Consider the following 18320-nt stretch of genomic DNA (forward strand, 5'->3'; position numbering starts at 1 on the left):
ATAGGTTGACTGTGTTCTGAAGATCAGCCCCATGAGTGGAAAGCGAAGTGTGTGAATTAAAACACAGAAACTGTACAGAGCAGAAAGTAAACATTCTGGGTATCCTGCCAAGATGCTGGGAAATGGAAGCAGGTACGTACATACTCGTATGGGGGGGTGTTTCATAAAGAATGTGTTTGCGGGCATGAACAAGAGGAAAACCAACACAAATAAGGCACCACAAGTTTCTCAGCAAGACCAACCAAGGTTAAAGTAGCACTTTCATATGAGAGCCTCTTTATTTGTGCTCTGTCCAACACATGCTCACTGAAACTGCCATCAATTAGAAGTAAAAATGCATTTAAAGTAAACGAGCTTCGTCTTAGTCAAGCAGGAAATCTTCACACACTTAATATTTCAGGTTGTTCAGTTTTCATTGTTATTATTTCTGCTGGCTTCTTATGGCTCAATAAACTAGATATCCACCACATCTTTCATGTTAAGCTATACGTGGTTTATAGCTGATTGCCTTTCGGACTGAAGATTTTCAGTCGAGAGGTAGAATTACAGGAGAGAAAAGCAAACTATGAACGATACAGAGCATTCACTGCATGTGATTTGACATTTCTGTTCAAAGTGCAATAATACTGTACGATAGTTTCACATACTAACATATCAGTAGAGAAAACTAATGGAGACTGGAACTGATGGATTCATTTGATGTTTGAAGTTGTTTATAATTCTATAATTGAAGCCAGCAAATTTGTGTGCTTTCAAAACAACGGAGCACTGTTTTGAAATCAGAGCAAAACCCCCACCTGAGCAATGATCAAATGGATAGAGAAGAAAGGTCAAGCAAGAGAGAGAATGAAGCCTTACCAAAACTAATACAGCTCTCAACACCTCCCTCCAAACACTTGGCTAACCAGTGCAGCACAAAAGAAAGGCCAAACCAGCGAATTTGCTTTCATCATGGCTCCAGATGCTTTATGGAATCCAGCTCTGATGAAAAACAATGAGCTACTGCTCGTCTTTTAGTCAAACATCTAGGTGCTTCCACACAAATCTTTGAAGATCTCCCTGATGATACCAAAATTCAAATACATCAAATAAACTGCTCACATATTGGAAAAAAGGTTTGGCCATAATCTGGCCAGATAACAGCATTCTATAATAAGATCAAGAGAAGTTAATAAAGCATCCTCAAACACAATCTTCAATTAAACACCTGTCAGACATCAACACATTCTCATGCTATTCACAACTCCTGTTAAGGCAACATCAACAAAAGACGCCTGCGCACACTGGAATCTCTTCAGGATCAGAATGATTCACTGTGATGATGTACCAAAATCAAGGGATGCTGAATATGATCTGATTCAGGCAGTCCACTATTCTCCACAGAGCATTATCCATAACATTAATAAGGAATCATAAGGAAGGGAGTCTTTGTTTGTGTGTGTGTGTGTGTGTGTGTGTGTGTGTGTGTGTGTGTGTGTGTGTGTGTGTGTGTGAGGGAGAGAGAGAGAGAATGAGAGAGAGAGTGTGTGTGTGTGTGTGTGTGTGTGTGTGCCTCTTCATTTGTAAAAGAGAGAGCATAGACCCCCACAGACAGCCCTGGGGGGTCAGGCTCCTGCAGGTGAGGGATCAGAGTTGGAGATGTGGTCAGGGGTTAGACTGAAGCACTGCAGGAGAGGAGCTCCGTGCTGGAAGACTTTTCCACAGTGGTTTATGATACACCCAGCCTTCACCCTGGGCAAAAGAAGAGGGGGGGGGGAGGAGGAAAAAAAAAAAAAAAACATGCTTAGGCTCATTTTTAAAGTACATCTTGCTCCTTAAACAAACAATCCATCTTAAAACAACAATCTTCTCATGTTAAAATATCCAATCATCCTCGATTTCCATAACAGACTGAATAAACATCTAGGGGAAGCAAAACCACTAATGTAAATCTATTTATAAAATGAACACTGATCAAGTTACTTGCATCATCTTTAATGGAAAAGTGCATTCAGTCTTTAAGATTCATGTAATTAAAGACACCGCACACCACACCAAAAGCACAAGAGAGCTTTTTGGTTTAGAAACTGAGAAATGGGGTAACCAATCGGTTTGACTGCATGTTAAATGAACATGTTTACTTTTCTTTCAAAGTATTTGGTCCTCCATGGTGTCTCAGTCTCAATGCGGTGTCTTTCCTCTTTCCTCTGCCTCTCCTCCAGGAAGCGCTTGTGCTCCGTGGCCTTTTCCATGTCTTTTTGTAGCAAGGACTCTGTTACATGCTGCCACAGTCGCCTGCAAGCAGTGCAAAGATGGCATGGTAAAACAGATGAAGTGTCATAGCATTTGGTCATAGCATATCCATCAGGTGTGGGACGATAGGACAAGTATTCACATTGTAATTCAAGTCAAGTGGGATACATGTAATATAGCTGGGATACATTAAAACAAAATGTTTCCCCAGGACCATGGTGGAACACATAACAGTACAGTAATATAGTACACAACCGTGTGAAACGAGCGCGAGATAAGTACGCACTACAATAAATACACAGAACAGTGAATAAAATACAGTTGTGTTCACACTCTCTGGCAGAAAACTGTTATTGCACTGTTATCTGCTACTTGCAGAAGAACCTGGGTTGTGCTGTGTCATTTGTCACTGTGCATGTTAATCTCATGGCTACAAGCACCAAGTAATATACGTTGAACAAGACAGCTGTGTGCTCAAAAGCTAACTGCACAGTAAATAGTAAACCTAAATATTAAGTCCACCAATAGTGTCCTGCATTACGATTTGTAAAGTAGTGTGCATTTTAAAATCTGATATTATTATTATAATACATTACAGAAGTGTTCTGAGAATCAAAAAACACTTCAAATAACACAACAAAATTTGTCAGCCATAGTTTTTATTTTGCCTCTAGAGGCCGCTCTCGTACTGTATAATGACAGAGGACCCTTCTCTGCTGCTCCTGCGGCTGATGCAACCGGGAAAAAAACTATAGGTGTGGAATTTTGCCGATAACCGATAGTTCCCGCAATCGGTTATCGGCGCCGATTAATCGCAAAACTGAATAACTGGTCGAAATCGTGAATTTAGAATAGCTATATATTTCTGCTATGCTTGTGTTCAGTAGTTGATGCTTGTGAAAGACTGATGAACCACTGAACCAATGTGTGAAAGACAAATCCAGATGAATAATCCTCACCTGGACTCGTAAGACCCTTGCTGCTCTTTGGGCCGCACTCGTTTACTGGTGATGGGAAGCTTGAGGACATCTATGATGCGTGTTTCACCATTGCTGTAGGTAAACTCAAGCATGCCATTCCACTCCCCCTGCACGCGACACACTACAGAGTTGGTGGGGTTGTGCTTCACCTCCGCGTTCACTCTGGTTAACAAAAACATAGCAACTTATTACAATCTACACTCTCACTTTTGACAATGGAAACATGCGCCTCTCAAACATAAGGACCAGGCAGAGTATGTCAGCGACAGAGAAAACGGGCAGCATGAATGAGAATGCAGATAAGCAACCAAGTCCGTCTTGTCAAGCACGAGAGTAACAAAACAACGAGAGTTCATTCAATTCGATTAACTTGGATCAACACTCCAAGTCTGTGGTCTGTGATGGTGTGATGTACTGTGCTGTTTTTCTATACTGCTCTTTACAGTAACATTAAGCAAGTCTTTACAGAAAAACCATTACAGCACAAGAAAATGAAATACAGAATGTGCTCAAATGAATTGTGCAATAACCAGTGAAAGTGATGAGTAATATATACTTTACAGGAAATGACTTACAATAAACTTCTGAGAAATCATGTATTCACTGTGACTCACACCACACAGATACATCTTTTCAGCAAGACCAAACACAGAACCGTTGTCCGTAAGCTGTCTGCAGACAGTACACTGTAACGCAGACTGACAGTAGAGTCAATTAAAGTGTAATGTGACCTCGTGTCACTGACCTATGCAGCTTGCCCCCATAGAAAGGCTTGGTTTGGAAGGTGATGACTGCACTGTAGCCCGTCTTGGCGCAGTTCACATTGACCTTTCCGCCCAGCTCCACCCAGGGCACGGTGAGGATCGAGCGTGCATAGGCTGATGGCAGAGTGAACGTGTATTCTTCACCATGCTCCAACAGGTGCAGATTACCTGAGAAAACCCCAATGACAACACACACAACGGATACCAGAACACTGTGAAAAATAACATTCCATTAAGCATGTAGAGACATGCTTAAAAAACCATAAAACCGAGCCCCTGTATTTGCAAATTTAACTTCACACAAAAGATCCAAAAGCATGACTAAATATTTGATCACCATCTGAAAGTTTTCAGCCATTCTATCGGTCACAGCACTGGAAAAAGCCTAAAGCATTTCAACATCTTTAGAACAAGTTACTAAAACAGATTATTTCTAGAAAGAAGCAAAATAAAACACTTGAAATGATCAACATTATCCAGCAACAGAACAAAACTATTTCATGTCTGAAATGTCTAGAAATATAATAATCTTGTATTTGGTTTATTTTAATCTTATAATAGGAAATACTTGATAGATTTGACTATATTCAAGATATTTTCACTCACCAGTGAACGGCTATTTACAAAAACAAAACAAAAAATAACCAAACCCAAACATCTGGGCTCATAACAGATGGCACAAATGTCAACAAACAACTTAAAATTTGTAGTCTTTTAATCTTTAGTGAATAAAATAAAAACAGAAGAGAGTACACTAAGCAAACTGCCTTACCCTCTCCAACCATGGAAACACCGATAGACATGCCCATGAACTTGCTTTTGGTCCACACATGTGTGTTTACACACATCTGTCTTTCCTGGCATTCAGCGTAGAAGCCCGAGACAGGTGGGTGGTGGGACACCTGCTCGGCCACGAATCTCACGTTGTAGCAGTCCGATGTGCTGGAGCCTTCTTTCTGAACACTTCCTTGAGACACTGCCATCTTTGGCACTCTCCAGGAGCAGTGGAATGTTTCACCAATGATTGGGTTGTAGGGCTTCTTGGCAATTGCGCCCTTGCGGCCCTCGTGAAAGGAAGTGAGGTAATACTCCACGAATCTGATCATACGGTCCATAGGACTGGTGCCATCTGTGATGGCCACAAAAAGGTCTGGGTGAGACATGAAGTCAGCGTACATCTCCAGCAAAGAGCGTTTCTCCAGGATAAACGTAGGAAGGACCACCTACATAGAGGGAGTGCAATAGCTCAAAATATGGACAAATTATACAAAGTATCAGTATGTACTACGAAAACAGGTGTTGATATAGTGCTAGGTTATGTTTTATAGCATGGCAAAGATGTCAACTCTCTCCCTACTAACCAGTCCGTACAGGACTTTAGTTTTTTTTTTTAGTGATTGTTGCGGCCAAAAAAATGCTCGATTTTGCTGGGGGGTTTTTCCCCAAAATTGGCAATTCTGCAATTTGCAGAGTTTTTGTGCTTTTTACTGGAAAACTACTTGAATTGGCGAAATTGCAATTGCATTAAATTGTTTGCACAATCTTTCACAGTGATGTTTATTGGTAAATGAGACCTTTTAGCTGTACTCACATTCGACGTGAATCTAAGAGGGCTTTGGCTGAATGTGCGTTGTGATGATGTCACATGACGCGTCTTGGCCCAAATTTGCTGAAAATCTGTGGCAATTTTGAAAAATCGCAAGCTCCTGCGAATATTGCGGAGTTTCCTTGATACAGTGTTCATTTCTGCGATCGCAAAGTCCTGGAGGGACTACCACACTTGGCTATTCCTGTACTGGTCAGCTCACCAGCCCTCATTGAACATCAACTGACTTGGGGTAACGCCTTTTCCATAGTAGGACCTTATCTTTGAATGCAGTTAAACAAAAACAAACAAACAAACAAACAATCTCTTTTCTCAAACTCAATCCTTGCCTTTCCTCATTCTACCCTACAGCCCTGCCCCACTTATTCATGTTCATTCATAGGTGTGTTATACGTGTTTATACCACAGCTCTGTTGAATTCTCGACTGATTGGCCGACACACGATCTGAGGTGTGCGATTATTTTTCAGCAAATGCACAGCTAAAGTAGTTCCAGTCAGGTCTTGATCGCATTACAGCTCCAGATCACTTTGTCAACTGAAATAACAAAAAGTCTACTGTCCACCACAGTTTTTTTTTCTACAGTAAAAAAACAAAACGAAAAACCTTGTGAACTAGTAGCCCTATCGATATTTATTCATTTACTTGTTCTATTTTTATATTATCAGCATAAAACAGAAAAAAAAACCCTGCGAACTCGCTCTCTCTTTCCCTTCAATAACTGTACACCAATGGCTCAAGCCTCCGTTACTAGCTCTAAAATTATGTTTTTTAATTAGCAATGGAGTCGTGGCCGTATTATCACCTTGGGGTGTGCATTATTTTCTAATAGTTCAATGGCCCGTCTTCAATTATCCCTTATGTATATTGTACGGATATTTACTCAGTGTGACCATAATATCTGTTGCTGAGAAGTATGATGCAAAGCATTATAAACAAGTAATTTTCCTGTGAAGTCTGCTAATCAGAACTGGTATGCATTTACTAAAAAGGAATGCTTTGATAGACTTTGCTTATGCTTGATATAGTTCGTGTAGATAGTTTGGTCAGGTGGCTCACCCTGGTAAGGTCCATGCCCAGTTTGAGCTGAGAGAGAAGATGCAGGATGACACTACGTTCTTCCTCCACGGCTCCCAAATCCTCTTCCTCAGCTGGAAAGGAGTCTTCCTGCTCCTCTTCTGCATCAATGTCTTCCTGCTCCTTGAATATACATTACCACTAGTTAATCTAGACAATCAGTTTTGTTTTTTTTACTGGAAAGCAGATACTTTTCATCGTAACAAGATTCTCACAGATATAGCATACGGACAGAATATATTAACTTGTTATTATTAATGCTGCTGGCAAAGTCCTATTCATAAAGTTTACAAACTAGAGCCATCCCTATAGAAATTCTATGAAATGTCAGGAAACAAATTATCAAACTATGCTGATCAGTATGTAGATAAGCCTGCTTTCCTTTCTTCCTCCTCCGACAGGAAGATGTAGATTCAGATACTTGTAAAATACCAAGTTACAAATCATGAAATCCCTCTTCATTTGCACAAAAGGCCAAAGATTTCAACATTCATTGAAATTTCAAGCTAGGCCTGTGTCACGTTCTGGCTTTCCACACTCTCGTGACTGGTTTGCTTCATCCAGTGTACCTCATGGCAATCTTTTCCGTTTACTTGTGCAGAATTCAAGACAAAAATCAATCAAATTTTCATGCATGTAATCCACTTATAGACACTGAAGTATGTGAGAGTTGTGCACATATGGATCTTCACTACAGTTTTTCTTTGACCAAATGTGACACATCCTGAGAAAAATGACTCCAAGGCTAGTCCAAGGCTGGTATATTGACTCCATTTCCTGTAACATAAAAACAACTGCAAATACCAAATGTTCCTAATACAGCTCTTGCCCAGACACTTCACTCCAGATGTTCCTGACAATTCAAGACAAAACTGATTTCCACTGGTGACCTTTCCTTTGATAGAAATAGGGGTGGCAAGGTTTTTTGAAGTCGTGTGCAATGGCACTATTACCAGTAAAACCTGTGACATTTCACTAAAACATTAACCTCCATCATAATATGAATGAATGTCAATCTAATTACCCCAATACATACACAACATAACACGAGAACCAAGCTGATTGTGTGCTGATTCATCCAGTATGAATTAACTACTTCACTTGGCAGCAATGTGCATGTATTTCTTGGAAGTGCTTTCATATTAAATTAAACTCATTCATATGAGAAAGTTTGCCGTAAGAGGTTAATCATATCCATACCCAGAATAGGTAGCCAGGTTACCTCGCTCATTAAGACTTAACCGTAGAAACCACTAACATTAGGCAAAATGTTTAAACCTGTGGGGTTAATTTTCTTACATTTACATCACCCGAAAAAGAACACAAACTGCTAATTACACTGTTGTGGATTTCAATAGGACAAACTTAGAGGCTAAAAATGAAAAGACAGACGGTATTCTATTTCTTTGTATACGGAATTGTTTACAGTGCCACAATCGCTGACCAAAAAGTAAATGAAATCATGCAGCTAAAAACAAAAACATTATATAGAATGTCTGCCTGCTATCGATTTTCAGCCCAGCTGATATAACCAATTTAAGCAAGAAGCTGGAGCTGTGTCTGCGTCTATTGTGTTTCTTTTCCAGTAACAGGCTGCTCCGTTTAACCGCAACCCCTCCACCCAAGTTTCATCTTTCTGACAGGATTAATGCAAGTTTAATTCCAACACAAACTCATTCAAAGAGCAGCTGCAAATAAGAAGACTGGGATAGCAGTAGAAGGTTTAATCCAGTCCTTGACTGTAATCCAAATTGTAGCACTACATAGTAACATTAAATCATATGTCACACGCACACACTGGTTTTGCTACAGACAATATTTGCTGTAGCCTAAAAGGTTATTGTAGCTGAAAAAACAGGAAATATGTCAGAAATGGTGTAAGATGTAAATCCCTTATTACCCCAGCAATGTCACAGGCGTCCATTTCAGCAGGTTCTACAGCCGTGCCCTGCATTTTGCTGCTGTCTTTGGCGATGCTAGCCAGAGTGCCACCATTCTTCACAGGGTCCAGCAGTTTGGGTTCCAGCCATTCGATGGTCGGCCCTGCGGGGCAAACGGAGCCTTGTTCAAAGCTGCTCATGTCACCAGACCCTACATGCAGTGGCAACAGGCCAACGGTAGCCTCAGTCACAACTAGAACCGTGGGTGTCCGATCCCCTCCCGACTGTCCTGAAGTTCACGTTCGCAACCCAAGCCCAGGGGTCAGCGTCTGCACAATGCAGATCTGTTGCTTTTCTGCTAGGTAGAAGACGCTCACAACTTCTGCTTAATTACAATCAGTAGAATCTTATGAGGGGAATCCTGACCTCTTAATCTTACTGGATCTACACAGCAACTAAAATACTGATACACCCCACTGACTGCAGGCCAGTTCGTATGTTCCTTTTCTTTCAGAGAGCTATAAAATATGTATGCTTGGCAAGTGGATCAAATTCATTTCTGTGTAGAAGGTGTGCAGGAGTACTAGACCACCAAAACCACTCTCATAATGACACATGCAACTTATGTACCAGATATTATTATTTGGCAGAAATTTGGAGCAAAAAAGGTGCCCACTTGTGTCAGTTGAGGACTGGTTCCTTAGACAGAAGATCACTTTATACATTAGTAACATGGTTTCATGACAGCAGCACAGTTTGAGGAAGCTTGCAAGCGGTGCACATGGGTGACACCCCCAAAGCTCTGGTTACCTACACTGGCCTATCAGAGGGAGATACTGTTCCTCATCCATTATGGAACTTTATTCCACTCCCTGGCAAGGGCCACAGGTCATAAATACTACAAGAACATGACCTTGGATTAACTGATTTGCTACCAATGACACACAATACATGTACAGAAAAATTGGTAAATCAGTGAGGTTTCTTTAAACGTGTGTCACTATAAAACACTCAAGCTGTGCAGGGAGGCTTTCTAGTGCCTGTCAGCTATTTCAAGTTACCATAAACACCTTGACTAAATACAGGATGTAAGTCAACATAGAGGATCAGGGGATACTCTGCTCTGCAGAGTTTCTCGACATACCCAATCAGCTAATGATCAAACTCTAGAATTAGATGTGTTCAAGATGAAAGCTTCAAGCTCTGTAGGGCAGTGATTCCTTAAGACTGGAGAATCTTTGACCTAAGGTATTCGGTAACTTCTGCACAGTAAACTTTAAACAAGATACGTGTTTAGTTCTTAAATGTCCTTGTATAATCTAATAGTTAATGATCTTTTTTTTAAAGAATGAAACGGAAAAAAATAATGGGCAAAAGACTTTTCAAAAGAAATTTGATCAGCGTAAATTGTTATTATTGTGTCTTCTGGGAAACTTGTAAATATGCTATATAGTTTCTGAAGGGCAGTACTAAATGAAAAAAAAAAAATCTTTAAACAAAATAACAATTTACACTGATCATCTGTTTCAAAAGTTTACACCCCTCTGGCTTTTAATGTATCGTGTTGCCTCCTTGAGATTAAGCGAATGCTTGCACTTTTTGTAATAGTTGAGTATGAGGCCCTCAGTTGTCCTCAGTGTGAGAAGATAAATCTCAAAATCATATAGCCACCACTGGAAAGGGGTCAAATATGCAGAAGATGGTGGAAAAGCAAAGAATGTGCAGGACCTGGAGGATTTTTCTGAAGAACAGTGGGCAGTTTAACTGCTCAGGACAGACAAAGGACTCATATCTATCACAAAACATAAAAACAGTCACTGATCATCCATGTAACAACACACAGTATTAAGAATCAAGAGTATGTAAACTTTGTAACTGGTTCTTTTGTGTAAAGTCAGTTATTATTGTGTCTTGCGGACTATATGTAAACATCGGTTATGTGAAATAGCTGATTCAGGGCAGGACTGAATAAAATAAACAAAATGCACAACATACATTTTTATGATCCCTCTTATTTTTCAGCTGTATATAAAGTATGTGTGTGGAAGGCATAAACTACAGTTGCAGTGGCTACTACGCAAAGTATCTGTTGTCTGTGTGAAAATAAAGTATATAAATCAACTCTACATCGACCTACAATGTGAAAATGATATTTTTATATTCCAACCTCTGACACTTTACAATCATTGAAAAACATTTTATGAATTTAAAAAAATATGAGAGATACTTGGAAACACTTGTATTTCATATTTTTCCTGGTCCTGGGTACATCATACATTTTGACGTAGTTTTCATGGTCACATGTTCATCACTTTACAGAGTTAGGATTGTGTATGTGCACTGTTAAAACAATGTCGGTACCTCCGAGTGGAACGCTGTGCCGGGCCACTTGCTGAAGCTGCAGGATGTGCAGGCAGTCACTAAGGCAGGACATTGTGGCCAGAGAGGTGGCTTTGAGCAGCAGGAGGTCCTGGTCCAGCGGAGAGGGATTGTGGCTGGCCGGCAGGCCTTCAATGCACTGTACTAGGTCTCTGTGCTGGTCTTGTGCCTGGGTCATCATCTGCATAACAACATTTACACACAACTTTAGTAAAAGATCGCTATTCTAGGCCCATTGTTTGTCTGCAAACTTAAATGAGGAATTCATGCATAGTTCATTTAACAAAGTCCCACTTTATGTAGATGGGATGCATCACTTTATGTTCATCACAGGTATATTATCAGAGCCACAGACACTCTAAAGTATGTCCTCTTTACTCTATTATACTGTAAACTACATATACTATGCATGTTTTTTTCCTCACCTCCCGAGCCTCCACCAGGTGGTCACGCAGCACCGAACGCTTGCTGGAGGAGTAGTTGGAGGAGCCACGGTGGAACTGAGACAGACCCAACAGGGAGCCGGTGTTATGGCTGATTTTGCGCTGGGACCCAGGGGAACTAGAACTGCCCTGAGAGGCCGTGGACAGACTGCGAGTCTTTAGTGGTGGGTTAGTCTTCAGGATAAAAGCAAAGTGCATAAAACTGGCCACCACACACATGCAAATAGGGCAACTAACAAGCGGACCTTGTACAAACGTGAAGAAAAAGCCATAGAAATTCTGCTATTAACGTTATTTTGACCTGTGAATTAGCCATGTTTCTGAGCAAAGTTGTAACGTGTTTTTGGTAAACACAGTCATGTGAAAAAATAAGTACACCCCATGGAAACTGTTGGTTTTTTGACATATTTAGACAAGCAAACATTTGATCATCTTAGAAACAGTGCCTATTAATAAAGTTGATTTGCTTGAACAAAACCATGAGGAAAATTAGCTTTTCATCATTTAGAAATAACAAAAGAAAAAGTAAGCACACCTTTGGCCTCAGAAGCTAGTATTACCCCCTTTACAGGGTTAGGAAGGTTATTTTAAAAATGTATTCCGTTAAAGTTACTTCATAAAAAATGTCATCAGTAACATAATCCAAGTATCATAATATGAAAGTAATGTAAGCTGATTATTTTTGGATTACTTCAAGGTCACATATGTAAATAAAGTCAAGAGAAAAGCAATATGATCTAAAATACTTTTATTTAGAGCTTATTTTAGAGCTTAAATACATGTTCAATGTTTGGGTTTGTTTTAATAAAATAAATAAATTTTTTGCTTATGTGAGTCACAACCAGCAAGAGAGAACCAGAACTATAATTATTTGAAATCGGTGCCATTTGTAGATGATTTTCCTTACAATGGAATGATACATTTTAAATAATTTAGAGATCATTTTAAATCCCTTGCCAGACTCATAAGCATCCACAACCTTTTTTTCTGAAGGCCTTACAGAACTCTTCAGATCTTCACATGAGGACACCACACACCTTAATAGCGAAGGGAACACCAGACACTAGATATGAGAGGGGTATAAATAAGACAGGTTCCACCTGCACTCCCTAAGCAGGTTCTGATCACTGGCACCCAATCTTGAACACCTGAGTCTAATTTTATGAATCTGAATGTGTGATAAATGCAGGGGCATACTTACTACAAAATGTAAATTTTGTGTGTCATTTGATAGAGTGCATCAACTTTATTCATAGGCACGGTTTCAAAGACGATCAAATGTTTGCTTGTCCAAACACGTAAAAAAAATAATAATAATTTTTTTAAAAAAGCCAACAATTTCCATGGGGTGTACTTTTTCAACTGACTGTATACTCTACGTTTTCTCACCTTGCCCATGGCTTCAGTGTGGTGTTGTGTGCAGATCTGCAGCCTGCTCACCCAGTGCTGCCTCTCTTTAGCATCAGCAGCTGAAAGGAGCATTAACAAGGGCTCATTATACATTGAATCTATACAGACTAAAAAGAGCAATAATAAGTGGTCTAAAAAAAATAATAAAAGCATAATGCAATTTATGTGAAGCACCGGCAGCAATACGGTTCCTATAAACAAGTCCATTAATGTACAAGAAGCTGAAGTGTATCAGTTGTTGAGCTAGTGTTCTACTCTAATAGTGAGGGGAAGTATTGAATTTTCCAGTATTGCTTCACTCGTGTGTGCAGCCTTGCACTTAATGAGCTGCACAAAATCTGCTGACTAAGCAGTAATACAGCTGACATAAGCTATAAGTACAGCAAGCAGTACACTTCCAACGAATACCCGTTTCAAACTAAACGGACATATTTTGAGTGATAAAGACGATGTGGTTCAGCTTTGTACAGCATGTTGTACGTGGTAGGCTCGCTGCGATAGTCAGTGTTTGGGCCGCACAACGATTACATCACCTGCCCACCGGCGTTTTGCCTTTTTATAGTAATAAAAATCATTCAGTTCACTTAGAGAACGGACGCTACAAAGACTTTGTCATTGTACTGTTTTGTAGTCGTTGTCTCTTTCATTAAGAATTATAATGAACCCACCGTTCAAGCAATTTCTGCCCTCGAATTGCTGCTAATTTGAAAGCGAACATGAAAGCAAGGGAGAACCCCCCCGCTGGTATTACCAGTGTTGTCACACATCCATTAACCAGTGGGAAAATTTCCTCATCGTCACATTACTAGTACATTGGCTATCCCATCAAACCTGCCCCTGACTGGGATTGATCCAACTATCACCACTATTACTGCTCTTTATTATTTCCTGCTCTTATGGATGTCATGACACTGTCTTGGCTCATCTTGAGCATGCTTAGAACATGTCCAGCAGTGGTTATTTTTCATCGAGTTATTTCATGGATAAAAGAAAAGGAGAGAAAGAGCACATAAAGACAGAGAGGCACCTCTGAGTTTGTACTGCTCCCCGCTGATAGCATTGACCGTGAAGGTGTGCGAGTCCTCATCGCTCGGGGAGATGACAGCGCCTGCTAAAGGCAACGTGCCCCTGGGCTTCTGGTGTCGTGATTGCTCATTCACAAAATACTCCAGCAGCCCTGCCTCGTTGTTCAATACAAAGAATCTAGAGACAGCACAGAAATCCAAGTCAGTGGTGCTAAAACACCAAGCCTCAAATGCTACAATCCAGTTTACAAAATCAACATATTCCACAGGTTCCGTGCCCTGTCCTTGGAGTAACACCTTTCCCACACATTATTTGTTTTCCCTTCTCTAACACACACATTTCAACTCCGGAAGAGCTGTTCATGAGCTGATTATTTGTATCAGGTGTGTAAGAACAGGGAGACTACACTAACAAGGTGTAGAACCAGGGGGTACTCCAGGACCGCGGTTAGGAACCTGTGGTCTATTTGATGATCATCTCAGGCAGGTACTCACCGATACTGCCATCCTGTTACCAGATTTGTGTACTTCATTAGATATCCATCAACATTTTCCATGTGATCACTACAAAAAAAAGTGGACGAGAAGAAACAAGCAAATAATAATAATGCATTAAATAATAGCAGTGACAGAATAAAATAAAAATCAAAAATATTAAAATATATAATTAAAAATGTCAAATAGAAGTATAATCATTAAAAAAAATAAATTAACAATAATAAAAAAACCAACAGATTTTTAAAATCAGTCACTGATAAGAGGTCAATCAACTTTCTGTTAATTATATAAAAATCAACAGTTTATAAAATTCCCTGGCTGTAATACACTATGGTCAAAAGTATGTGGACACCTCACCATCACACCCATACTGTGTGTCCCCATTCCAAATCCATATGCATTAACACAGTATTAGTTCCCCTTTACAATTATAATAACCTTCCGGGAAGTCTTTTGGCACATGGCTGTAAGGATTTGTGCTCCTTCAGCCACAAAAGCATTAAAGATGTCACGCGAGGAGGTCTGGGGTGCAGTTGGTGTTTTAGTTCATCCCAGAGGTGTTCAATGTGGTTGAGGTCAGGTTCTTCCACACCAATCTTGCCAAACAGTGACTACGTTTACAACCCCAATTCTGAAAAAGCTGGGACAGTATGGAAAACGCTAATAAAAACAAAGAGGAGTGATTTGTAAATGTACTTTTACTTGTATTTAAAGAAAAGAAAAAAAAAGAAAAAAAATTACAAAGACTAGGCATTTGATGTTTTAACTAAATCGACTGCATAGTTTATTGAAGATAAATGTTTATTTTGAAATTCATGCATGCAACATGTTCCAAAAAAGTTGGGACGGGGGCAATGTAGGACTAATAGCAATGTGACAAGCTGAAATAAGAAAGTGGTGATGTGAAAGAGGTGAGGCAATCGTCTAATCATAGAATATAAGGAGCCTCCAAAAAAGCCCTAGTCCTTCAAGAGCAAGGATGGGTTGAGGCTCGCCAATCTGCCAACATCAGTAAATAATTCAACACTTTGAGAACAACTTCCCCAAAGACACATCGGTAGGATTTTGGGCATTTCACCTTCTACAGGGCACAATATAATTAAAAGATTCAAGGAATCCGGTCAAATGCCTGCGCATAAAGGGCAAAGCTGAAAACCGCTTCTGAATGTGTGCGATCTCCGATCCCTCAGATGTCACTGGCTTAAAAACCGTCATGAGTCTATAATGGATATCGTGACCTGGGCTTGGGAAAACTTTGGTAAACCTTTGTCGTTCAACATCATTCGCTGCTGCATCCACAGATGCAAGTTAAGGCTTTAGTATGCAAAGCAGAAGCCATACATCAACACTGTCCAGAAGCACCGCCGACTTCTCTGGGCTCGGTCTCATCTGAGATGGACAATACCACAGTGGAATCGTGTTTTGTGGTCCAACGAGTCGACATTTCAAATAGTTTTTGGACAAAAAGGCTGTGGCTAGTTTGGTAGAGCAGGTTGTCCACCAATCATAGGGTTGGCGGTTCGATTCCCTGCCCACATGACGCCACATGCCAAAGTGTCCTTGGGCAAGACACTGAGCTCCAAGTTGCTCCCGATGGCTTTTGTGGGTTCTTCTTTTTTCATGGAAGAGTACCAACAAATTTGTCCATGTCTGTAAATGTAGTCAGCTGGGACAGGGGTATTGTCATGCTGGAAAATGTTGGGGCCCCTCAGTTCCAGTGAAGGGAAATTGTAAAACTACAGCATACAAAGACATTCTATACAACTGCGTGCTTCCAACTTTCCGGCAACAGTTTGAGGAAGGAGGACATATGGGTGAGATAGTCAGGTGTCGAGAAACTTTTGGCCATATATGGCGCTTTTCCACTGCACAGTACGACTCGACTCGCTTTTTGGGGGCTTTCCACTGTGGATCGTACCGGTTACTTGGTACTTCTTTTAGTACAACCTCAGCTGAGGATCCAAGCGAGCCGAGCCAATACTAAATGTGAGCCACGCACTGAGGGCGTAGGGATTCTCCTTAATGAGTGGTTCTGTATTGTGCCTGAATAAAAGTGTCATTTAATACATACTTTACGTATGCTAATATTCTATTAATTGAAAATTATGTCTGCATTATGATGTACGCCAGTATATTCTGTACAGGTTTGATAATTTATTTCATTACAGATAAAATTACAACAAAGGTTTCTGTCTTAAATTTTTACATCTCGCTTGTTACTGTTTTAGAACGCTGTTATTTTATATCCTTAATAGGGTCGATGTTCAGTGAACAGGAAAGGCGTTTGGAATACGGCCTTACCGTGCATTTGTACAGGGCTTCGATAACACGACATTATTCCTGCGTGAAGGCGAGTGGAAGATGGCACCCACATTGAGGCAGCACTAAAGTGGAAAAGCAAGCTCAGAAAAGTAAAGCGAGCCAAGTCGAGCTGTGCCGTGCAGTGGAAAAGTGGCTATAGTGTACATTAGTGATATAAATACAAGTTAAATACAATCTAAATACAAGTTTCTTTAAGACACAGGTTTATGAAGAAAAAAAAAAAAAACACACACACACACACCACACCTTTCCTGCACATTTTAGTGTTTTCCCTGCTTACAAACAAACAAACAAAATCAAAACTAAACAAAAACACACATACACACACACAAACTCAGTAAGGGATGTTAATGGGTTGAAAAGTGTGCGGGACAGAGGGGTACTCCTGGGACAGAGGGGTACTCCTGGACCAGGGTTGGGAACCTGTGCTTGTAAGACACAAGGTGATAGCCTGGGACATTTTCAGAATGGAAATAATTTATCTTTTATCTAACACTTAAAAGAGGGACAGCTAACACACCCTGCTTATAACAGCTGATTAAAATTCATGCTGAGAGTGGACTTGGTCTTGGGACATCAGGTGGCTAATATTTAACCAGCAACGCCATCCCAAACCAGTTAGAAATCATTCAACTCTAACTCACCTGTACTGCCAACTTTTAGAGGTTGTCCTGAAAGAGCTCTGCGTGTGAACATCGAGCTTGCCTTCACTTTCAGAAATTCGCATTCCCGCTGTTTCAACTTGCATTGTCGTTAGCGTAGCTTAGCTCGGCTTAGCTTAGCTAGCTGCCCACTGTGGCCTCTGACAGAAGAAACTAGCAGAGATTAGACAGATATGAGCTTAAAGCTAACGCTAAAACAAGCCATTTAACTGTCAATCTAAACATTTATGGACTAATCTAGTTACCGAAACACAGTCTGACTTATTCAGACGTACCAACGCCTTCATTCTACACCAATTCAAATCTCGAATATAATCAATACAATTGTGAGGAAAATATTGTTTATGCTCCTTTTCAGCCCTGTGCTACCATGACAGAACATCTATTCAGATCACGTGACGTGGGGTGACGTCATCCAAATGCTGTACACTACCCTACCTTAGTGCACTACCTAGGCTAGAAATAATGACTTTATGTAGTGCCCTATTTAGTATTTAGGATACAGCTATGGCCCTGCATTTCTTTCAGCTATATTGGTGATAATTCTAATATTTAATATAATTCTGCTAATTATGGCTTTGTCTATTAGTAATATAATAATCCTGACACCAACATACAGGTGTCATTAAAGTCACAGACTTCAGTATAACATATTTATTCAAGAAAACTATTATATTATATGAGGGAGTGTGAGAGCGATGACACCAAATTTAACACACCTGCTCCCCATTCACAGCTGAGACCTTGTAACACTAACAAGTCAAATGACACCGGGGAGGGAAAATGGCTAATTGCGCCCAATTTGGACATTTTCACTTAGGGGTGTACTCACTTTTGTTGCCAGCGGTTTAGACATTAATGGCTGTATGTTGAGTTATTTTGAGGGGACAGCAAATTTACACTGTTACACAAGCTGTACACTCACTACTTTACATTGTAGCAAAGTGTCATTTCTTTAGTGTTGTCACATGAAAAGATATAATCAAATATTTACAAAAATGTGAGGGGTGTACTCACTTTTGTGAATTACTATATATATATAT

At 40.1% G+C, this 18320-nt stretch overlaps 1 protein-coding gene across 7 annotated transcripts; it reads right to left on the bottom strand.

Annotated features, from left to right (window-relative positions):
- Positions 1-1451: 1451 nt before the first annotated feature.
- Positions 1452-17701, bottom strand: osbpl11 (oxysterol binding protein-like 11). Of its 7 annotated transcripts, none has more exons than XM_017469458.3 (14): positions 17553-17701; positions 17260-17417; positions 14291-14359; positions 13798-13973; positions 12750-12829; positions 11343-11534; positions 10900-11098; positions 8559-8701; positions 6641-6781; positions 4749-5199; positions 3958-4144; positions 3192-3374; positions 2121-2274; positions 1452-1731 (listed from the first exon to the last, which is right to left on the bottom strand). In XM_017469458.3, the coding sequence occupies exons 2-14, from the start codon at positions 17361-17363 to the stop codon at positions 1645-1647; spliced, it is 2166 nt and encodes a 721-aa protein (XP_017324947.1). In that variant the 5' UTR covers positions 17364-17417; positions 17553-17701; the 3' UTR covers positions 1452-1644. The 7 variants fall into 7 exon arrangements, with proteins under 7 accessions (XP_017324947.1, XP_017324948.1, XP_017324946.1 ...); XM_017469459.3 differs by having other exon boundaries at positions 17260-17430; positions 17553-17696; XM_017469457.3 differs by having other exon boundaries at positions 17523-17696.
- Between the last annotated feature and the right edge of the window lie 619 nt (positions 17702-18320).

This window comes from Ictalurus punctatus, chromosome 6 (genome assembly GCF_001660625.3).
Source record: "Ictalurus punctatus breed USDA103 chromosome 6, Coco_2.0, whole genome shotgun sequence".
NCBI lineage: Eukaryota > Metazoa > Chordata > Actinopteri > Siluriformes > Ictaluridae > Ictalurus > Ictalurus punctatus.

Coding starts and splice junctions, on each gene's coding strand:
- osbpl11 (XM_017469458.3), bottom strand. CDS start 17,363: ATGCAAGTTGAAACAGCGGGAATGCGAATTTCTGAAAGTGAAGGCAAG. Junction 14,360..17,259: donor TCTAAAAGTTGGCAGTACAG/GTGAGTTAGAGT, acceptor TTTTTTTTGTAG/TGATCACATGGAAAATGTTG. Junction 8,702..10,899: donor GCACAGCGTTCCACTCGGAG/GTACCGACATTG, acceptor TTTGCCCCGCAG/GGCCGACCATCGAATGGCTG.